Source organism: Lygodium microphyllum, chromosome 18 (genome assembly GCF_053477565.2).
Source record: "Lygodium microphyllum isolate KBCC chromosome 18, Lygodium_microphyllum_v1.1.10, whole genome shotgun sequence".
Lineage (NCBI taxonomy): Eukaryota > Viridiplantae > Streptophyta > Polypodiopsida > Schizaeales > Lygodiaceae > Lygodium > Lygodium microphyllum.
Genome location: NC_141152.1, coordinates 100,146,446 through 100,168,566, shown reverse-complemented (window position 1 = coordinate 100,168,566; position 22,121 = coordinate 100,146,446). Strand labels below are relative to the sequence as shown.

The following is a 22,121-nucleotide window of genomic DNA, read 5'->3' as shown; positions in this document are numbered from 1 at the left end:
TTTGGGTCAAGTTTGTTCCTCAGCTCATCTCGAACATGCACAAAAGCATCATAGCCAAATATGCGTAAATGGTCATATGAGGCCGATTAGCCGGACCAAAACTCCTCAGGGATGCCATTATTTAAGGACCTGTTTGGAGAGCAGTTGCAAATAAGAACCGCGGTTTTGAGCGCCTCTCCCCAAAATTCATGATGGAGATTAGTAGTGGAAAGCATGCACTGCACTCTTTCACACAAAGTTCTATTATATCTCTCAGCCACCCCATTTGAAGGACTGTAAGGGGCCGTAAGCTCCCTCTTAATTCCATGCAAGTCACAGAAGGACTTGAAGGCGGTTGATGTGAACTCACCCCCATTATCAATTCTCAAGCATTTCAGCTTTCTACCTGTCTGAGTGGTCACAAATGCATGAAAAGTTTTAAAAACAGCAAACACTTCACTTTTCTTTTTCAACAGGTAAACCCAAATCTTTCTGGAACAATCATCTATAAAGGAGACAAAATATGTAGCACCACCCAACAATTTCACGGGCATACTACATATATCAGAATGCACTAAGTCCAAGACATTGGACTTACAAGAGACACCAGAGTAAAATGAATTTTTTATTTGCTTTCCAAACTGACACTATTTACAAAAGTCAAGTTTAGAGCCTTTTTCATCACCCCTCTTCAGAGAGGTAAGGACATCAAGTCCTTTTTGGCTCATATGGTGTAATCTCTTATGCCAAAACTCCAAGTAACTGCAAATTTCGGCAACTGCAAGAAACTTGCCATTTAGGGCTTTATAGTGCAAACAATACAAAGTGCCCTTCTTGGTTCCTTTTGCAATCAACATGGAACCTTTTTCACTTTCCACAAACCACCACCAAAGAGTGTAGTGTAGCCATGCAAATCAAGCTGACCAATAGATAGTAAACTCTTTTAATGCCAGGCACATATCAGACATCTTTCAATACGAGCTCTTGACCATTGTCTAAAGATAAGTGTACAACCTAATCCCATCAATGCTGCAAGCATGATTATTTCCAAGATACACTTTCCATAACTGCCTGCATTGAACATAGCAAAATACTCCAAACAAGGAGTTACATGGAAAGAGGCACCAAAGTCTACAATCCAAGTGTGAGTGACAACATCATCAACTGACAAAAGTGCATCAATCACATCAGCCTTGGTAATTTGCATATCTTGCATGTGACATACAAGGGCATCATAATCAACTGCACATAATACATGAGTCTCTGTATATGAAAGCTCCTTCATGACCACACTAGAGGCCACATTGGCCTTTTCCTTGCCTTTGGTTACCTCAGTTGCATCTGTCTTATCCTCCTTTTTATCTCATGCATTCTTATTTCTCTCTTGTTCCTTCTTGTAATACTTGCAACCAGGTTTCTTGTGGCCCTTCCGACCACAATGATAGCAAGTAATGTCACTCTTTTCCTTTCCTTTGCTCTTGCTCCTGTTTCTCTGCCCTGCATTTGCATTTTTCTTTTCAGCCCTGCCTTTTACATTATAAGCTAAGTTGCTGCCTTCTCCACTAGACATACGTCTAATTTCTTCATTCAAGATTGAGTCCCTCACCTTGTCATATAAGAGATTGGGTTATTGCCGAGAGAAACCACCAAGGTCTCCCAAGAGTTAGGCAGTGTCATGAAAAAAAAGATCGCCCTCAACTTATCATCAAAATCCAAATTTGCATCTTTGAGCTGATTTAAAATCCCTGTAAATGCACTCAAGTGCTCAGCTACAGGCTTTGACTCATCCAATCGTATATTCACCAACTTGCGCATTAAATGCACCTGATTAACATGTGTGGTGATCTCATAGGTAGTTTTCAGCTTCTCCCATATTGCATAACCTGTATCTAAACCCTTGATGTCTGTTAAGATGCCATCATTGACACCCATCTTAATGTAAGCCACAAACTTTTTGTTAACTTTGGCCCAATCTGCATCAGACATTAGTGCGGGTTTATCTTCCTACACAGCATCCTCACAATCCTTTAGGAACAATATGCCCTGCATACGGTCTTTTTAAAGGTCAAAGCCATGACCATCAAACCGTTTAATTTCCATCAAACTCTTGATGTTTGAACTGGAAGAAGTTGCAGCCATTTTTATCACAAACACAAGAGCAAATGCACTAAACTGCAGAAGAACAAGCTGAACCAACAAATACACTACTGTTCTTCCTCAAACAGTAATAAGTCTTTGTTGTCTATACATAAACCAGCCACCACACGGGCAAATACTGCAGAAATTTACCAAATTCTGCACAAACCCCCAAAATTTCAGGTCCAAAATTACATAAATGTTAGCCAATCTGACCCAGCTAAGCAAAATTTTACCAATACATGAAAAGCCTCAAATTTCTGGGATCCAATACCAAGAAATTTTACTCAAAAGAGCAAAAATCTGACAAATTTGGCAAAATCCCCAATTTAATTGAGATCACGACATGCAATGTCTACAATTTCTGACCTAAATATCACTACCAGGCATCAACGAGGTCAAATTTGGGAAAAGCCCCAAATTTCGGGCTTGAATTTGCACAAATCCGAGTTTTGTGCCTGTAGCGCGTGACCTTTGGTTAGAGGAAGGAGTTTCAAAAAAGATTTAGAAGAAAATAGTGGTTTTTGCAAAAAAAGAAGAACCATGAAATGATGGGTCTGTTGATCCGTCATGTGTGATGGCACTTGATCCGGCCACGTGGCTCCCATCAACTGCCCGGTCCGCCAGCTGTGCGTTGGTCATGTTTGCTACATCAGTGCCCCGCTGGTCATGTTCGCTGCGTCAGCCTTGCTGGTCACGTTTTCAAATCGTCTGCCCTGTCATGCGACTTTACTGCTGCTCGACTGCTGCGCCTGCCACTATCTGACATTTTGGTCACTAGAAATTCCAGCTGTCTGTTGGTTGTTTGTTCCGTCAGCTGATCCCGTCAGATCTCGGGAAACGTGCACTTTGTGCTTTGATACCAGTTGTTGGAGGTTTGCTGTGGATGTGCAGAAGATCGAGGAGTAGTGAGCGTGAGAGTGTGACTGTTGTGAGAGAGAGAGAGAGAGAGAGAGAGAGAGAGAGAGAGAGAGAGGAGTGTGAGTATGATTTGATATGAGTGTATCAACAGTGTGTTGGTACACAAAGAATAAAATGTATTTATACTTAGGGCACGTAAGGGTGCATTCACGTGTACAACTAAATAATGTGCGTGTAATTTACACGGAGGTCAAATGGGCCTTTATCCCAACACCAAAGGGATTGCTTTCAATTGAAGAAATAGAAGGGCAAAAACAAAAACAATAAAGCCAACAAGGCTGAAAACAAGGACATCCAGCTTGTCAAAAAGAGCAATGTGAAAATAGAAGAGGTTAATGTAGTCATTCATGATAATGACATTGATGGTGATGTACTTTTAGCTTCTTTTTTTGATGCACATGCATTGATTGCAGATTCTAAAGATGATATTCACACTTGGATACTTGATTTAGGTGCGTTCTTTCATATCACACCACATCATGAGTGGTTCTATGACTACAATGGTACTGTACGTGGTGTTGTCCACTTGGGGAATAACTATGCATGTAAAATTGCAGGCATTGGCAGTGTGAAATTGGAATATCAGCATAACTCTGTGTTTGTTTTGCATAATGTAAGACATGATCTCAGCTCAAGAAGAGCTTGATAAGCATAGGGCAAGTAGATGATGAAGGCTATCACCCCACCTTTGTGGATAGCAAATGGAAAATATGAAAGGGGTCTCGCATTGTTGCCAAGGGGTCCAAAAGTGATACTCTGTATCCTTTGCATGTATCTAGTATGCGTGGCCATGTTGTTGCCGTAAGTGAGCAGCCAAGTGTTTCTTTGTGGCATAGTCGGTTGGGACACACAAGTCAATCTGGAATGAAAGTGCTCTCTCATTTGGGTTATTTACCGTGTTTGAGGTATGCCGATTTTGAACAATGTGATCATTGCATTTATGGTAAACATGCTTAAACATCACACAAAAAATCTCTTTCTCTAAAGTCTTCACCCTTAGAGTTAGTACATTCAGATATATGTCAATGCCAAGGCTATCTTTAGGGGGGAAGAAGTATTTTATTACCTTTGTTGATGATGCCACACACAAAGTTTGGGTTTATCCAATTCGTCGCAAAGATGAGGCCTTGGATAAATTTAAAAAATTCCTGGTCCTTATTGAAAATCAGACTAGCAATTTATTAAAATGCCTTTGCTGTGACAATGGTAGGGAATATGTGTCCAAATCCTTTCTAGACTTTTGTGATAGCAAAGGGATTAAAAGGGAGCTTACTGCTCCTCATAATCCGCCCCAAAATGGTGTTGCAGAGCGTATGAATAGGACCATTTAAGACAAGGTTCGTACAATGCTGTCACGTGCTGCTTTACCCCATGGTTTTTGGGTAGAGGCTGTCATGTCAGCCATACACTTGATTGATTGGTCACCAAACATTTCTTGGGGGAGGGGGGAGTTCCCTAAGAAGCGTGGTCGGGCAAGCCACCTTCGTATGCACACTTGAAAGTGTTTGGCTGTGAGGCATTTGTGCACATACGCAAGGAATAATGCAACAAACTTGAGCGAAAGTCTATTTTTCTAGGATATGGTGATGAAGATGAAATGGGTTATAGATTATGGGATCCCGAGAAAAGAAAAGTAGTATGTAGCAATGATGTCATCTTTCAGGAAGATTGCATGCACAAACAGCCCGAAAGAACATAGGAGGTCCAAAGGGTTGTATTCCGAGAGGATGTACCAATAGGACAGTAAAGAATGCCTGTTAGACAGCAACAAATACCTGCTGAAAATGTCCTTGAAAATGTAGGGAATGATGCTATAAATGATCAGGAGGGACTTGCCCACGATGTCCCACAAATTCAGCAAGAACATGTGCACTTGGAACAACCTATACTAGTTATACAGCAAGCTGTACCTGCAGAGCAACAAGCTGTTAATGCAGATTTATAGGCTGAACAACCAGCAAATATTGACCTCTGGGTCTGTAGGTTGACCAAAGTACAAAAACAGCCTAATAGATTTGTTCATGGAGTAAATTATGTGATTGATTATGCCATGTTAACAGATTGTGGTGAACCGTCATGCTTCCAAGAAGCAATGCACAGACAGGATAGTAAGAAATGGCAAAAAGCAATGCTATCAAAGATGGAATCTCTCATGAAGAATGGCACTTGGGATTTGGTACATTTGCCAAAAGGACAAAAAGTGCTACCCTGCAAATGGGTTTAGAAAATAAAAGTCACTTCTAGTTCTTTGCCCAGTACAAGGCACGCTTGGTTGCTAAAGGGTACAAGCAAGAACATGGAATTAATTTTAATGAATTCTTTTCTCCTGTAGTCAAAATGACTACTTTGCAAACCATCTTGGGCTTGGTTGCATCTGAGGATATGGAACTTATACAGATGGATGTAAAAACTGCCTTCTTACATGGTGATCTGCATGAGGAGATCTATATGCAGCAGCTTGATGGTTTTGTTGCAAAGGGAAAAGAGCACATGGTATGTAAACTCAACAAAAGTTTGTATGGGCTGAAGCAGGCACCACGCGAATGGTATCAGAAATTTGATACATTCGTGTAATCTCATTGATTTCATCATTTTCAAGTTAATCACTACTTATATACCAAGAATGCAATAGATGGCAACCTTATTCTCTTGGTATTGTATGTGCATGACGTGCTAATTGCAAGCAAGGATGTTCATGCCTCGGACTCCTTGATGCAGAGTCTACACAATAACTTTGATATGAAAGATCTTGGTGAGGCAAATCACATTCTTGGCATGCGTATACTCAGAGACAAATCAAAGGGCCTTCTTTATTTGTCACAACAAGAGTATATTACGAAAGTTCTACAATGTTTTAATATGGAGGGGGGGAAAGCTATTAGTACCATTGCTTCCATATGTGAAACTTAGTGCAGATGACAGCCCTACATCAGATGATGGTAAGGTTGAAATGGCCAAGATACTTCACGCTTCAGCTGTTGGTAGCTTGATGTATGCTATGGTTGCTACACGTCCTGATATTGCATTTGCGGTGGAAGTGGTTAGCAGATACATGACATATCTTGGCAAAAAGCATTGGGAAGCAGTGAAGGGTATCATGAGATACCTTAAGGACACAAAGGATTTGTGTATCTGCTTTGGTAAGTAGAAGTTATCTGCTGTTGATTTCACAGATGCAGGCTATACTGGCCATCCTGATTGCAGGACGTCTACTTTAGGATATGTCTTTATGTTCACAGGGGAGGAACTGTCTCTTGGATATATGGGCTGCAAAAATGTGTTGCATTGTCTACTACAGAGGCAAAATATGTGGCTGCCACAGAGGCATGCAAAGAAGCTTTATGGCTTTTACATCTGGTGACAGAGCTTGGGATTACAGAGGTTCTTATCCTCCATTGTCACAGCCAGAGTGGTATCATGCTAGCACGGAATCCTGTCTTTCACGCAAAGACAAAGCACATACAGGGAAAATATGACTTTATCAGGGATATACTTGACAACAAATGCATTGAGCTTGTCAAGGTACATACAGATGATAATCCTGCATATCTTCTTACAAAGGGTCTTCTAGCTGAGCGGTTTGCTCATTGCCACCAGATGATGGGGATTGGATAGTATATGTGTCTTTTAGCTTTGTACATACATAGACTTAGTTGATTCTTTCCTCTACCTTCATGTACGCTGCCTTTAGGTGGGAGGTTGTTGGAAATAAAGGCTTACCATGCATTTTACTATGTTTGGGTGTGAACGCACCCTTTACTTTTGTACTTTATATATATTCAAAACCTAAAATGTGGTATATAAGTCTTTGTACCAAACATTAAGTGTGGTGCTCACTCTCTCACTCTATTGCTTTTAACTCTCTGCACCTTCACTCTAAGCTCAGCTCACGAACAGACCTGCACAACACTAACAGTTGTCGCCCATTTTTTCTCTCTTCTCAGGTACCTGCTTTTTTAGTATCTCTCTCTCTTGCACTGCCTTTTGCATCAGATTCAGCCCTCCTTGGGTGCGTTTGTTAATGTTCGACACATGGAGGTTACCTTTGCTGCAATTCGGGATCTAGTTGGAGTATGATCCACTATATAGCTCATAACCTCTGCTTTGATCTCAAAGATACGAGAGTTCAAGGTTCAATGTTCATTGCATGGCATGTTTGCTACATGAGCACTGCATATTTATTATTCATTCACTTTTTTATTCATTGTATTCACTGTCTCTGAGTTACCCTAACCCTAACCCTAATCCTAATAGTGTTCTGAATTTATTAGTTTATGCTTTATCATACGGTTGGTTTCTTGCTTTTTGCATTTAGAGTATTTTTTCACATGGTATTAGAGCCAGGTACTCTTTGAGAAACGTTGGCCTTTGATCGGAAAGCTCATTCGCGAAAGCAAAAACAACAAAAGGATTAGATGACTTCGAATACATTCACAACACCTCTCCAATCTCCACAGCCAAACATAGACAGAAATGAACAGGAGTGGGTCTCCTAGCTTGCTATTGCCCGATCTGATATGGGTAGAGAACCATTGGACTACCATGGAGTCCACAAACCATATTAAATTTCTGCCATTGTGTATGATCTCATCCTTTTGCATAGGGCTGAAGGTAAGCCAGTTTTCTCCTTTAGATTCGGTGCATAGGATTAATGATCTTGTAGAACATTGAGAATCTTGACTATGCACTGGCCATTTGCAAGTGGAACCTAGCTTGGATTACACATCAATTTGTATTTACTGTTGGATCGAGAGATGCTCATCAAGAAGGGACTCTTCAAAACAAGCTTTGGTTTGTGTGTAATGAGAAAGACAGGTATTTCTTCATGAACTCAAAACTAAGTAAGAAGCTAAAAGGAAAAATTGTAAGTATTCCTACCCGTCCTTTTTCTTCAAATGATTTTATTTCTCATTGCCAATATGGAGTAGATGGATCTTCATCTAGTGCATTTAATGGACAAAAGGAACCTATGATATTTTCCACATCTGTCACAAATCCATTTGGACTTCCACCCATCCCTCCCTTATTTTCCGTTGCAGATTCCTTTGAGTCTCCATTAAGTGCATCACATTATCCACCACACACTATACGGGGGGGTTTTGCACATTTAGGCACAACCTTTAGGATCTCTAGCTACCCATTTTTGGGTGGTGTATCTGTGACAGAGGCTCAACCTCCCATACACACACACATTCGAGTTTCCCCTCTCCAAGGCATTCTTCGAGTATGGATCATTTAGTATTGCAGTTTGCCTCTATGGCACTGCCTAGTGGACCATTTGATCATTCTATAGTGCCCTAGCCAACATTTGGACAAGGCTATTGTATCCTAGTGCCTCCACATACACCTATGGTATCATATGGATCTATGTCCATTTCGGTACCTCCACAATAATCGGCACTCATTGGACATCAACAGTCTATTTCTGCCTATCCACCTTTATTTCCTCCTATTTCTTATTCACCACCACCACCATCTTATCTTCCATCTTATTCTATTTATCCACCTTCCTAGACATCTAATGGTTCTAGTTTCTCATCCGCGAAGCATGCATTAATACAAGACTCGTTTTAATGGGTCAAACTACACCACTTGGTCAAATTTGATGAGGTATGTTTTAGTCTCTCAGAACCTATGGGATTTAGTGTAGGGGTTGCAACCCCAACTTGATCGTGCCCTTGTTTCATACGAGGTTGTCCGCTCATGGAAGGCTCGTAATGCCTCCGCTATTGTTGAGCTTATGCAGGGCTTGTTGCTGAGTTTCACCCTCAGCTTTAGCATTTCTACTTAGCATCCAGGAGTTGGACACACTTGACTAAACACTATGCGGCTCAGGACAGGATCCGATGTATCAATTTGAATCATGAGCTTCAAAATTTCAAAATCACCGACAAGGATGACTTGAAAGTCAAGTTGGCTGAGTATTGACATCTCCTCGCCAAGTTCTCAATCATTGGGGCTCCTAAGTCCTCTGACGATTAGGTTACCTTGTTTCATAACAAGCTACCAAGAAATATTTCCATTTTGTACTGTAGGTGATTTCACAGCCTCAAATTTTCACATTTTATGAGCTTGAGTGTTAGCTATTGTGTTACACATGGTTGTTCGATCAATTTGATAACATGTTCTCGATAGAGGGGGACTCTTGTTGCATCTTCTTAGAGGGGGCAATAGGGCAAGGGCACACAAAACTCAAATCAAAATCAAAATCAAAATAGGGCTATTGAATCCCAAGGAAACAATCAACCAACAGTTAAACCAAGATGGCAGAATGTACGTGGCATTAATAAGAGTTTACTTTCTGTTCGGTAGCTAGATAACAGGGGTTATTTCACTACTTTTAATGGTGGAATGTGGAAGAAGGCACGGAGATAGAGGTAGACAGACCTTACGCTCTGAGAGAGAGATAGAGAGAGTGCGAGTGTACAGAGTATAGAGTGAACACGTTTTTGGGTACAATGACGAGAGTAGTACTTTAGGTTTTAGATAGATATATGTATGAAAGTACAATGTGCTTAGGGTGTGTTCACACCCGTGCACATATAAAAGGCACGATGACCCTTTATTCCCAATAACCTCCCACCTAAAGGCAATGTGCCTTAAGAGGAGAAAAGAATTAGCTAAGTCTAAGTATGTATAAAGCTGAAATAAATATATCTATCCAACTCCCATCATCTGTTGGCAATGAGCAAACCGCTTTGTTGGAAGACCCTTCGTGAGAAGGTCTGCAGGATTATCATCTGTATGCACTTTGACAAGCTCAATGCTCTTGCTGTTAAGTACATCTCTAATGAAGTGATACTTCACCTGTATGTGCTTTGTCTTTGCATGAAAGACAGGATTCCGTGCTAGCATGATAGCACTCTGACTATCACAATGGAGAATAGGTAACTCTACGATGCCAAGCTCTCCCACCAGACGTGAAAGCCATAAAGCCTCCTTTCATTCCTCAGTTTGGCAGCTACACACTCTGCCCTATAGTAGACAATGCAACACACTTTTGTAGCCTGGAGATCCAAGAGACCGCTCCTCCTGTGAAAGTAAACACATACCCAAAGTGGACTTTCTGCAGTCCGCATGACCACAATGGCCTGCATCCGTAAAGCCAACAACAGATGCCTTCTGCTTTCCAAAGCAGATGTACAACTCCTTTGTGCCTTTGAGGTATCTCATAATACCTTTCAGTGCATCCCAATGCTTCTTGCCAGGGGTTGCCATGTATCTGTTAACCACTTCCACTGCAAAAGCAATGTCAGGGTGTGTAGCAACCATAGTATACATCAGACTGCCAACAGTTCAAGCATATGGTATCTTGGCCATTTCAACCTTCTCATCATCAGATGTAGGGCTGTCCTCTACACTGAGTTTCACATATGGAGGCAATGGCACCCCAATTGTTTTCCCCCCCTCCATATTGAAACATTGCAAAACTTTGGAGATATACTCCTACTGAGATAGATAGAGTAAACCTTTAGATCTATCTCTGAGTATTCGCATGCCAAGAATGTGATTTGCATCACCTAGATCCTTCATGTCAAAGCTGCCATGAAGACTTTGCTTCAATGAATCCAAGGCATGAGTATCCCTGCCAGCAATCAGCATGTCATCAACATACAAAACCAAGATAATCAGGCTGCCATCTGTTGCCTTCTTGGTGTACAAGCAGTGATCCACTTGACTTCTATGAAAGCCTTGGGACTGCATGAACGTATCAAACTTATGATACCATTCTCTTGGTGCTTGTTCAGCCCATACAAACTTCTTTTGAGTTTACATACCATTTGTTCTTTCCCTTGTTCAACAAACCCTTCAGGCTGCTGCATATATATGTCTTCATGCAGATAACCATGTAAAAACACAGTTTTTACATCCATCTGTATGAGCTCCATATCCTCAATTGCAATCAAGCCCAAAATGGTTCTCAATGTAGTTATCTTGACTACAGGAGAGAAAATCTCATCAAAGTCAATCCCATGCTCCTGTTTGTACCCCTTTGCAACCAATCTTGCTTTGTACTTTGGTGAGGAACCAGAAGTGACCTTCATTTTGTAAACCCATTTGCATGGAAGGGTTTTCTGCCCTTTAGGCAACTGCATCAAGTCCCAAGTGCCATTTTTGTCAAGAGATTCCATTTCTGACAGCATGGCTTTATACCATTTCTTGCTGTCTTGTCTGTCCATTGCTTCCTTAAAGCAAGACAGTTCACCACAGTCTATCAACATGACATACTCAGCCACATTAATTGCACCAGGAACAAATCTGTCAGGTTGTCTAGTAGCCCTAGACAATCTCCTAACCCAATGGTCATTGTTTGCTGGTTGTTCTTGCAAATTTTCATTTTCAGCATGCTGTCCTGGCATTTTCAGCCTGCAAATCAGCATTAACAGCTTGTTGTCCTGGCTGTTCTTGCACATGTAATGGCTCATTTTCATGGGCAATAGCTGGCTGATCATTTCCAGTATCATTTTCAGCATTTACAGGTTCATTTACAGCAGGTATTTGCTGCTGTACAGCGGGCACATTTTGCTGTCGAAAAGGTGTTTCTTCCCGGAATACAACCCTATGGACCTCCTCAGTCTTTTCGGGTTGTTTGTGCATGCGATCTTCCCGGAAGATAACGTCATTGCTGCGTACTATTTTTCTTTTCTCGGGATCCCACAATTTATACCCCATTTCACCCTCGTCATCATATCCTAGGAAAATGCATTTACAGGACTTTGGCTCAAGTTTGCTGCGTTTTTCTTTATGAATGTGCACAAAAGCCTCGTAGCCAAACACTTTCAAATGAGCATATGAAGATGGCTTGCCCGACCACACTTCTTGGGAAAACCCCCCCCCCCCAAAGACCTGCTTGGTGAACGATTAATCAAGTGAACGGCTGTCATAACAGCCTTTGTCCAAAAACCATGGGGTAATGTAGCATGAGATAGCATCGTACGGACCTTATCCTGTATGGTCCGATTCATACGCTCTGCAACTCCATTTTGAGGTGGATTATGAGGGGCAGTGAGCTCCCTCTTTATCCCTTTGCTGTCACAAAATGCCTGAAAGGCTTTGGACACAAATTCCCCACCATTGTCAGAGCGAAGACACTTAAGTGTCTTATTTGTCTGATTTCAGCCAACGCCAATAATTTTTTAAACTTGTCAAGCATTTCATCCTTGCTACGAATAGGGTAAACCCATACTTTCCGTGTAGCATCATCGACAAAGGTGACAAAATATTTCTTTCCTCCTAAAGATAATCCTGGCGTTTGACATACATCCGAATGTACTAACTCTAGAGGAGAAGATTTCAAAGAAAGAGACTTTTTGTGAGAAGTCTGTGCATGTTTGCCATAAATACAATGATCATAGTGCTCAAAATCAGCATAACGAAGATAAGGCAAGTAACCCAAACGAGGAAGCACTTTCATTCTTGTTTGACTCATGTGTCCCAACCGGCCATGCCACAAAGAAACACTTGGCTGCTCGGTCACGGCAACAACATGGTCACACACACTAGATACATGAAGTGGATACAATGTATCACTCTTGCAACCTCTGGCAATAACCCTAGCTCCCTTACAGATCTTCCATTTTCCATCACCAAAGGTGGTATGAAAGCCATCATCATCTAGCTGCCCTGTGCTGATCAAGTTCTTCTTGAGTTGAGGTATATGCCGTACATGCTGAAGTGTAAAGACAGAGCCATGCTGAAACTGTAACTGCACACTGCCAATACCTGCAATCTCACATGTATAGTTGTCCCCAAGATGGACAACACCATGTCAACCCCCTGTATATGCGGAAAACCACTCACGATGAGGGGTGACATGAAAGGAAGCACTTGAATCAAGAATCCAGGTATGCATGTCATCATCTGTTTGTGCACCAAAATGTGAAGAGGCAAAGAGTACATCACTCCCACTGTCACTGTCATGAGTGACTACATTCACCTCTTCAATTTTTACACTGCTCTTCTTAGGCTGACTCTCCTTCTTCTCTTCCTTGTAATCATCTGTCTTCTTGCCTTTTCCTTTCTCTTTCTTCCATTTGTAGCAGTCATGTTTAAAGTGACCCTTCTTGCCACAATGATGGCATTCAACATCTTTGCCACGTGATTTACTGCGTCCCTTGCCATCATATTTGCCCTTTTACTGTGATCTGCCCCTAGTATGCAAAGCACTGGAAGACTTACTGGATGCATTGTCTTGCCGATTCATCTCTTTCATAAGTAGAGCACTCTCTACATCAGCATACAAAAGGATCACATAAGCTTTTTCAGCCAATACACTTTACTTTGCAACGCTCTTCTATGCATATAGTTCTTCCAATCTAGTCCATATAGCATATGCAGAATCCAAACCTTCAATGTTGAAGAGCAAGGCATCAGAAATCGATAGCTCTATGGTTGAGCATGCAAGCTCATTCAACTCATCCCAATCGTCCTGATCCATGTCCACTGGCTTTGCCCCTTTAGTTTTGATCAGCTTTGCGTGCTTCTTTTGTAACAGGATATTGTAGCACTGTTTTTGCCACACTGCAAAATTATGTGCGCCTTCAAGCTTCTTTATATGCATCAAATTACTGCTGTCATTGCTGCCAGCCATGGTTTTCAGCTCAAAAGTGACCAAAAAAACCAGTAAATGCAGGCCCAAATTGTCACCCAAGTGATCAAGGTACAAACAAGTACCAATCAACAATAAATGACCACGCAGAAGTACAGATTTCAGATCTGTAATTCAGTTTTCAGAAGTACCAAACCAAGTGCTACAGCATTATCCAACAGATTACAGCTGTTTGGGCATGTGCATCACATTACATGAGAAATCCCAAAATTTCAGCTGCAATTTCTGTTGTACGTGTACCCACGGGCATAAAATTTGACATGAACGGTCAAAAGCCCCAAAATTTTGTGCTCAAAAGCGTCAAACACACATCTACATTTCCTCTGTCGTGCATAGGACTGTCCAATTTTGCCAAAATAAAGCAATTTCAGCAAAGCCCCGAAATTTCACCAAGTGTTGACGTCCAAATTGCGCGGAATTCAACTTGCATGTACATAAAATGACCAAATGTTGCACAAATTTTGCCCAAATTGCAAAAGCCCCAAATTGCACGGGGTCCAATGTGCCTCAATGTCGAGAAATTGGGTTAATTTCAGTCCAATTTGTGCATGTACATGAAAAGCCCCAAATGTCGGGGACAAAATGTCACAAATTCCTGCAATTTATTGAGACAAATTTGCTTGTCCTACATCAAATTTCCCAAATCTGGGAAAAGCCCCAAATTTCTGGGCTAAATGTTGAGAAATTTCACTCAGATAAGCAAAATTTCAACAATTTTGGTGAAATCCCCAATTCAAATGCGCACAATGTCTGCAATTCCGACACAGATGCCTCAATTTTTCACGAACAGTGCTCAATCTGGCAAAGCCCCAACTTTCTGAGCCAAAATTGCACAAATTTGATGTTTTGTGCTTGCACGCGCGAATCTCGGTTAGAGGAAGCAGTTTGAGAAAAAGATTTTTTTGATTTTTTTTTTTTGAATGACGGGTCTGTTGACCCATTAGGCCTCCCCGTCACACGCTCGCCCGTTGGTCCCGTCACCGTCGTGCGCTCGCCCGCTGGTCCTGTCACTGTTGCGCGCCCAGTTGTCCTTGCTCGCTAGTCTCGTCATGCGTCGCGGGCCCTGTCAAGCCTGTCGCAGGTCAAACGCAGCCTCGTCACGCGACGATTGCTGCCCACTACCCGTTACGTCACATTCGCCCGATGACGAGTAGCCTCATTGCCACCTCAAGGCAGTGCGTCTACCGTTCCGCCACATTCGCCCGATGACTAGTGGCCTTTGCGCATAGTTGGAGCCTGGCCCTCGCACACTCTCCACAGCCTGTCCGCTTTCTGCAGCTCACAACTGCCTCAGCCTGACTGACGATCGTCTGCAACACATGCAGCACCTTACGCTCTGATACCAGTATGAAGGAATCGATTAGGCACGGAGATAGAGGTAGATAGACCTTACGCTTTGAGAGAGAGACAGAGAGAGTGCGAGTGTGCAGAGTATAGAGTGAATACGTTTTTCGGTACAATGACGAGAGTACCACTTTAGGTTTTAGATAGATATATGTATGAAAGTACAATGTGCTAAGGGTGTGTTCACACCCGTGCACATATAAAAGGCACGATGGCCCTTTATTCCCAACAATAGTTGCTGAAGTGCAGTCACACATGGAGTTATGGCCAACACACTCACTCATCCCCTAGTATCTATGATTCCCTTCCGTGTTATGTCTCCTAGGGCTAGGATAGGAAAAATTGTGTGCGGCTCAGTGCCTTCCCAAAAGGCATTAATGTGTAGTGACTTCGGCACTAAGTGCAGGATCAAGCTAGTATCTACATGACTGCATCATGATCCTTCAAAAGTCAGCAATAGTAGCATGCTCCATCGGTTCTTTTACCTAGTGTTTCAACTCCTGCCATAGTGTGGGGTGTTGTCTGAGCAGGTCTCCTAACTGATTGGACACATGAGCCAAAAGGGTTTGCAAGCACTTTCTTCACTTGGAAGAGTTGATGTGAGAAACTTAAAGCGCGACTTTTGTGATGATTGTGTTTTGGGAAAACATGTAAAGAGTTCATATTCTCATGGAGCCTCTAGAAAGGTATGTATCTTGGATTTAGTCCATTTTGATGTATGCAGCATGTCAATAAAAACTCAGAGTGGTTTCCTAATTTTGTGGCATTTATTGATGACCATTCTAGAAAGCTATGGGTTCACTTGCTCAAGCTGAAAAGCGAGACATTGGATGCTTTTAAAAAGTTTTATGCATTTGTTAGTACTCAAAAGGGTTTAAAATTAAAATGCATAAGAACAGACAACGGGGGAGAGTATGTATCTAAAGAATTAAGTAAGTCTTGTGATGTTAATGGGATTAAATGAGAACTTACAGCTCCTTATAATCCATCATTCAATGGTGTGGCTAAGTGAATGAATCGCACGTTATGTGAGAAGATTCAGCGCATGTTGTCCACAGCTAATCTCTCACATTTGTTTTGGGGAGAGGTACTCAAAACCATAGTGCATATTTGCAACCGATCTCCACATCGTGTACTTGAAAGTGGCATCCCTGAAGAGGTTTGGTCTGACAAACCTGCTTCTTCATATCACCACTTAAGGGTCATTGGTTGCGAATGCTATGTATATGTACCTGTTGATAGCAGAACTAAACTTGACATGAAATCCCATAGAGGCATCTTCATGGATTATGGAGATGAAGGTGAAATGGGCTATAGAGTTTAGGTTCCAAGCATGGAAAGGGTGCTACGCAGTCGGGGTGTGATATTTAATGAGTCAAAGCTATTGAAAAATGTCACATCTAATGATTTAGACAAAAAGAAAGTGAAATTTCTGCATGATCAATCGCTTGAACAGCCATTAGCCAGTGAAAATTTAGCTCCATTTGATGCTGGTTATGATAACCAGCGTAAAATCATTAAGCCAGATGAAAATGGGCAGCAAAAGGATGCTGAAAACCAGCTTGGGCAACAAAATCAGCATGCTGAAAATGAATTACAGCAGCCTGAAAATGTATTATAGCAACCTGAACATGCAGTTCGACAGCCAAATAATGAGGTCATTGACATTCCTTTGGATGTAGATCCATTGCTTGATAACAAAGATCATTGGGTAAGAAGGTCTACACGCGTCAGAAGACCTATACAAAGGTTCGATCCCTCTTTGGACTGCATTTTGCTCACAGATGAAGGTGAGCCTTTTACGTATAAAGAGGCATTATCATGTGAGTTAAGGAAAAAGTGGGAGCTAGCTATGTAGGAAGAAATGAAGTCATTGTATTAGAATGATACTTGGGATTTGGTTCCATTATTCAAAACATTAAAGCTATTCCTAACAAATGGGTCTATAAAATCAAGTGTGTGGATGGCAAACCAAAATACAAAGCTTGGCTTGTGGCTAAGGGCTATACATAGAAAGAGGGGATTAACTTTTAGAAAGTCTTCTCACGTGTTGTAAAAATGACCACTCTTTGGATATTGTTTGCCATTGTAGCATCTATGGATCTTGGACTTAATCAAATGGATGTTAGAATTGCATTTCTACATGGTGATTTGGAAGAAGATGTGTACATGAAGCAACTAGAAGGCTTTGTTATACAAGAAAAGGAGCATTTGGTGTGTAAGCTTGTATGGTTTGAAATAGGCTCCTAGACAATGGTATAAAAAGTTTGATGTCTTCATGCTGTCACATGGGTTTAAAAAAAGTAATGCAGATCACTGCTTATATATCAAGAAGGTTGATGATGAAAGCCTTATTATACTTGTGCTTTATGTGGATAATATGCTTATTGCTGGTAAGCATAATAGCCAGGTTAATTCATTTAAAAATAGCTAAATTCAGCCCTTTTCATGAAGAACTTGGGTCCAGTTGAACGCATTTTGGGCATGCATGTGATGAGAAATAGAGAGCGGCAACTCTTGTTTCTCTCACAAGAAAAGTACATCAGCAAAGTACTTGATCGTTTTTCTATGGCTGATGCTAAGCCACTTGGTGTTCCTTTACCACTATATCTTAAGCTTAGCAAAGCAGATTGCCCAAAAGATGATAAGGCAGCTAGTTCTACGAAGGGTGTTCCTTATGCTTTAGCTTGTGGTTCACTCATGTATACAAATAGATATGCTTCCCACCATTCAGTCCATCTTGGTTTTGTAGGTCCCATCAGTCCACACACTCTCCTTTTGTTGGCGCCCAGTTTTTGACTTGTAGCCTACCTTCACCAATTGTCTAGCCTTCACCAACTGCAACCCTCACCTAGCGACCTGTTTTTTGTTGCTACTAGCAACTAGGAAACCCTTGAATAGCCTATCTTAGCTGTGGATCTGCCACATCAGCCCAGCTGTCCAGTTTTTCCGAGTTTACAGCCTGCATTTATTTGCTGTGCAAGCGACCTTGCACTATCACACCTTCGGCTTATTGTCATGTGCTGTTTAGAGCCTTGGTGATCAGGTTTCCAGCCTCCGGTGGGTGGTACACGATTGCGTTTACCAGATTCAGCATCTAGAATGCTGTGTCTTGGTGACTAGCCTATTGCCCTCCTTCCACATTCAGCTTTCTTTCAGATCTGACGGGTGGTTATAGCACTTGGGATTTGTTTCCGATGGACTTTACATTCAGGCTACACCCATTGCTTTGACTTTGAGCATTTTGTACACCCTTTCCTTCATTTATAGCATCAAAATTCTCTTCTTTTTGTGTTTGTGTCTATGTTTTTTGCATTTTACTTTTTTGTATTTTGTGTTTTGCATTTAGGGTCTCTATGTAATTGTCTAAATTATTGTGTTTTAGTTGTGTTCGTATATTCTATGTTTTCTTAGTGCAAACCCTAGCTTATCTTCACAATGATAAGGAGAGTTGGCTAGAGTACAAGATTTAGGTGCCGGAGAAGCCACAAACTTCCCAATAGTTAGATTTTCAGGTCCCTTGATGGGTCTAGAGTCCGGACTTTTAAGAAAGAGTTTGGAGTTAATTCCTTTCCTAAGACCATTCAAAATGGCCTTAGGAGATCATAGAGGATTGACCATGTTTGCAAGGATAGTGACAACATATTGCTTCACTTAGTGTGAACTATGCTCTTATGCATAGGATTATGGAGGATAGAGTTTGCTTCAATTCAGGAGGCTTTGACACAACATACTTGGGTGTTGTGCCATGCAAGATGAACTTGATTCATTGAGTTAATATTTGGTTCCCCTCTACGGAGGAAGGTGACTGGGGTTAGATGGGTCTACAAGATCAAGTACTCTGGCTGATGGGACCTTGGACAAGCTCAAAGCTAGGCTTGTCATCAAGGGTTTTTCCAAAAGCCTGGCTTGGACTATGTAGAGGCCTTTGCCTCATCAGCTCGTCGTATGTCAACCATTAGATGGTCTTGGCATTGGCTGCCTATCGTAGATGGCTAATTTACTAGGTGAAAGGTGAGCCTTCTTGAATGATGATATTTAGGACAAGATTTATGTTGAGCAGCCACTAGGCTTCCATGTCCCAAGATTAACAGCTCTTTCGTTCTTGTAGATGATAGGAGAGCCAGACACTGTTTTATACTTTTATAACAATTATCACATTGGCTTTTAGGCTAGTTTTGATTTTGCTTTTGTTGATCCATGATGAGACAAATGATGGATTAGTTGTACTAACCGTTTTGGTCTCATAGGTCATTTTGGCCTCTTACAGATGTTATTATGAAACAAGACCACAAATTGAACTTGGGCAAGACTGTGAATTAAGTGGAGGAGCAGGCTGAACGCGGGCAACATGTACACATGATGATGGCAGCAACTTTGGCTACTTTATGGGTGACAAAATGCAGCAGTTTGCTGACCCTAGAGAGAGTGGAGAGCCACAAATGCTCGGTGAAAATGAGATTAGGCTAAAACTTTAGCGGAGATGCAGTGCATTAACTGGGTACTACTGCTGCACACTTGACCAACAGGCAGGCGAGGTGGATCAGGCTGAAAACGTAGCCAGCCCAGGGGAAAACTGAAATGTAACTGGAGCCAGGAAAACTTGGGCTGCCTATGCGGAGCAGGTAGCCACACACTTGACCTTACAAGCGGATAGTTAGGAATGACATACAATATGGAGTCCCATTCAGCCAAAAACAGTCACACAATAGAAGAGATCATGTGTTAATATCTTCACATGTGTAAGTTTTGTATTACTTTCTATAATTTTATTCTCTTATAGTTTTATCTCAACTTTCATATAATTTAAAGGTGCTCTTCAAAGTAAGTTTCTAGATGACCAAAAAACTAAAATTAGATGTAACAAGTCCTGACTCAGAGATTAGCTAAAACCCCATGTGGGTATAAAGGATTGATTGAATGTCTCCATGGCTCAAGGTGACATCTAGCCTAGCCCAGTTGCACCGCAAGTCCAGTTGCCTAACTATGTCATCTACCCTAGCCCAAGTGCACCACAAATGGGACTGCATAACTGCTCTAGTCTACCTAGACTTGTGTGTCCTTTGTCAATTTTGTGTCCAAAGATATCCAAGCCTAAGGCTAATGGGTACACATGATAGTCTCCTTCGTTGTGACACTTTGGTTGAGGTCTTGGCAAACTTCAATAGAACTGATGACGATTCATTAGGCTGCAAACTAGTTTGAGGTTCACATGTAGGTTGTTTGGTGATCACAGTCAAGTTAGAAATAAAGGAGAAATATAAGAGCTACTGAAGAATACTTGAGCATGAATGTTTGCCATGTCATAATCATAAGTACATGCTTTGAGGACTTCCACCATAGGTTGATGTGAGAGTCAGTAAAATTGGGAAGAAATTAAGTTATAGATGTTATGGCATGAGAGTGTCAAGGTGTTACCTTAAATGATGGGGATACGGTGGTGCATAGGATCATGCCATGAGTACAAGCTCTTACGACTCCATGATAAGTTGACATGAGATTCATGAGCATTTAGAATTCAGGAAGAAATCAATTATCCATGTTATTCTCCTTTGCTCATGTATGATTGATGCTTACTTAAAGCCAATATATTGCATTTTCTTATTTGAAGTTGGTGTTAAATCTTGGGTATATTTTGCAAGGTTAAAATATGATTGAGGATGCATCCTTGGGTTTGAATCTTGGTTATTGTGCCAATGTCACCTCCTTTGCGAACAAAGTAATTTATACTGAAATGCTGCACTTGCATTTGGATTACTCCCTGAATGAGTGCTCTGCTCTACAGGTACATACTGGATAGAGGGAATTCGGATGCTCCATTGTTTCCATCAGGTGGTCGACGAAGTGTTGTTATAGCTGCTGCTATTTTTTGTGGACTTTCAACTCTCAGGTACACGTCAGGTTGGGTTCAGATCTGATGTTTATTGGAGGGCATTAGGAGATGCTGGATATTCTGCAAGGGTTATGGTCTATATTAACTTTGAATTTTTTTGTGACAAGTAGATCTTATTTATCAGATGATTAACACATGATGCGATATTTTGGTGTTATCCACGACTTCCAAAGTTTGCCTTGCAATCTTGTCTTCTAATCCAAGCATTAATGATTGTTATTTTGTTGTGATGGTTCTCATTAAGGCCATCTGTGTTCTTTTGTGGATTATTTGAAAGCTTGGAGCCAGCGCATAGGGGAGATTGAGTGGCGATGGGAAGACAAAAGAATCAAAGAGAAAAGTGAGGCACACTCATACACTCTGCAAAGGAGAGCTAAACAAGGAGCAAGGAAATGTGCCTGAGCTGAAGTACAGACTACAGACAAAGAAATATCTTTACCTAGGCAAACATTGCCTGACCACTAAGAGGCCACTGAGAAGGTTACCATGCCTGATGAAAGGCTTCGGTATTTTGTTGTCCATGCAGTCTCTTTGGTCGACTCACAATTGGAGATGCCCTAAAAAATCATAGTTTTTAACATGTAGTCTGAGCTCCATAGTGATAAGCTCACGAAGCTGAAATAAGAGGGTCAATCCTTGTGCTTAGGAAATTCACATCTTTTCGCTTATGTTGGAGCTCAGCTGCAGGAGTGAGCAGCAGTTCGAGGAGTGAGAGTGACCGAGAGAGAGAGAGAATGAAAGTACGATTCGATTTTGGGTGTACCAACAATGTGTTGGTACACAAAGAATAAAATGTATTTATACTTTGGGCACGTAAGGGTGCGTTCACATGTACAGTTAAGTAATATACGTGTATTATACACGAAGGGCCTTTATCCCCACAACTTATCCCAACAACCTCCCACTTAAAGGTCCAAAGTGAACCTCTAACCAACTCCCACTAGTCGTATTTAATGCTCATGCTGAGCCTTGCTTAGACTTTTAGTGAGAACATCTGCAGGGTTGTCGTGTGTTTTGATCTTGGTCAATGTGATTAGCCCATCTTCCAGAATCTATCTGATGAAGTGATATCGCACATCTATATGGTTTATGCGTGAATGATACATGGCATTCTTAGCCAGATACACAACACTCTGGCTATCACATCCCAACACTGCTGTACCAATAGACATGCCGAGATCCTCTGTAAGTCTGCTCAACCATATAGCTTCCTTAGAAGCTTCAGTAGCTGATATGTAT

At 41.4% G+C, this 22,121-nt stretch overlaps 1 protein-coding gene across 1 annotated transcript in view; it reads left to right on the top strand.

Annotated features, from left to right (window-relative positions):
- Positions 1-22,121, top strand: part of LOC148021196 (protease Do-like 8, chloroplastic) — a 117,766-nt gene that overhangs the window by 30,267 nt on the left and 65,378 nt on the right. Inside the window, exon 2 of the mRNA XM_087699027.1 lies at positions 20,775-20,890. Within this exon, the coding sequence (XP_087555153.1) occupies positions 20,775-20,890 (116 nt within the window). The remainder of the gene's footprint in view (positions 1-20,774; positions 20,891-22,121) is intronic.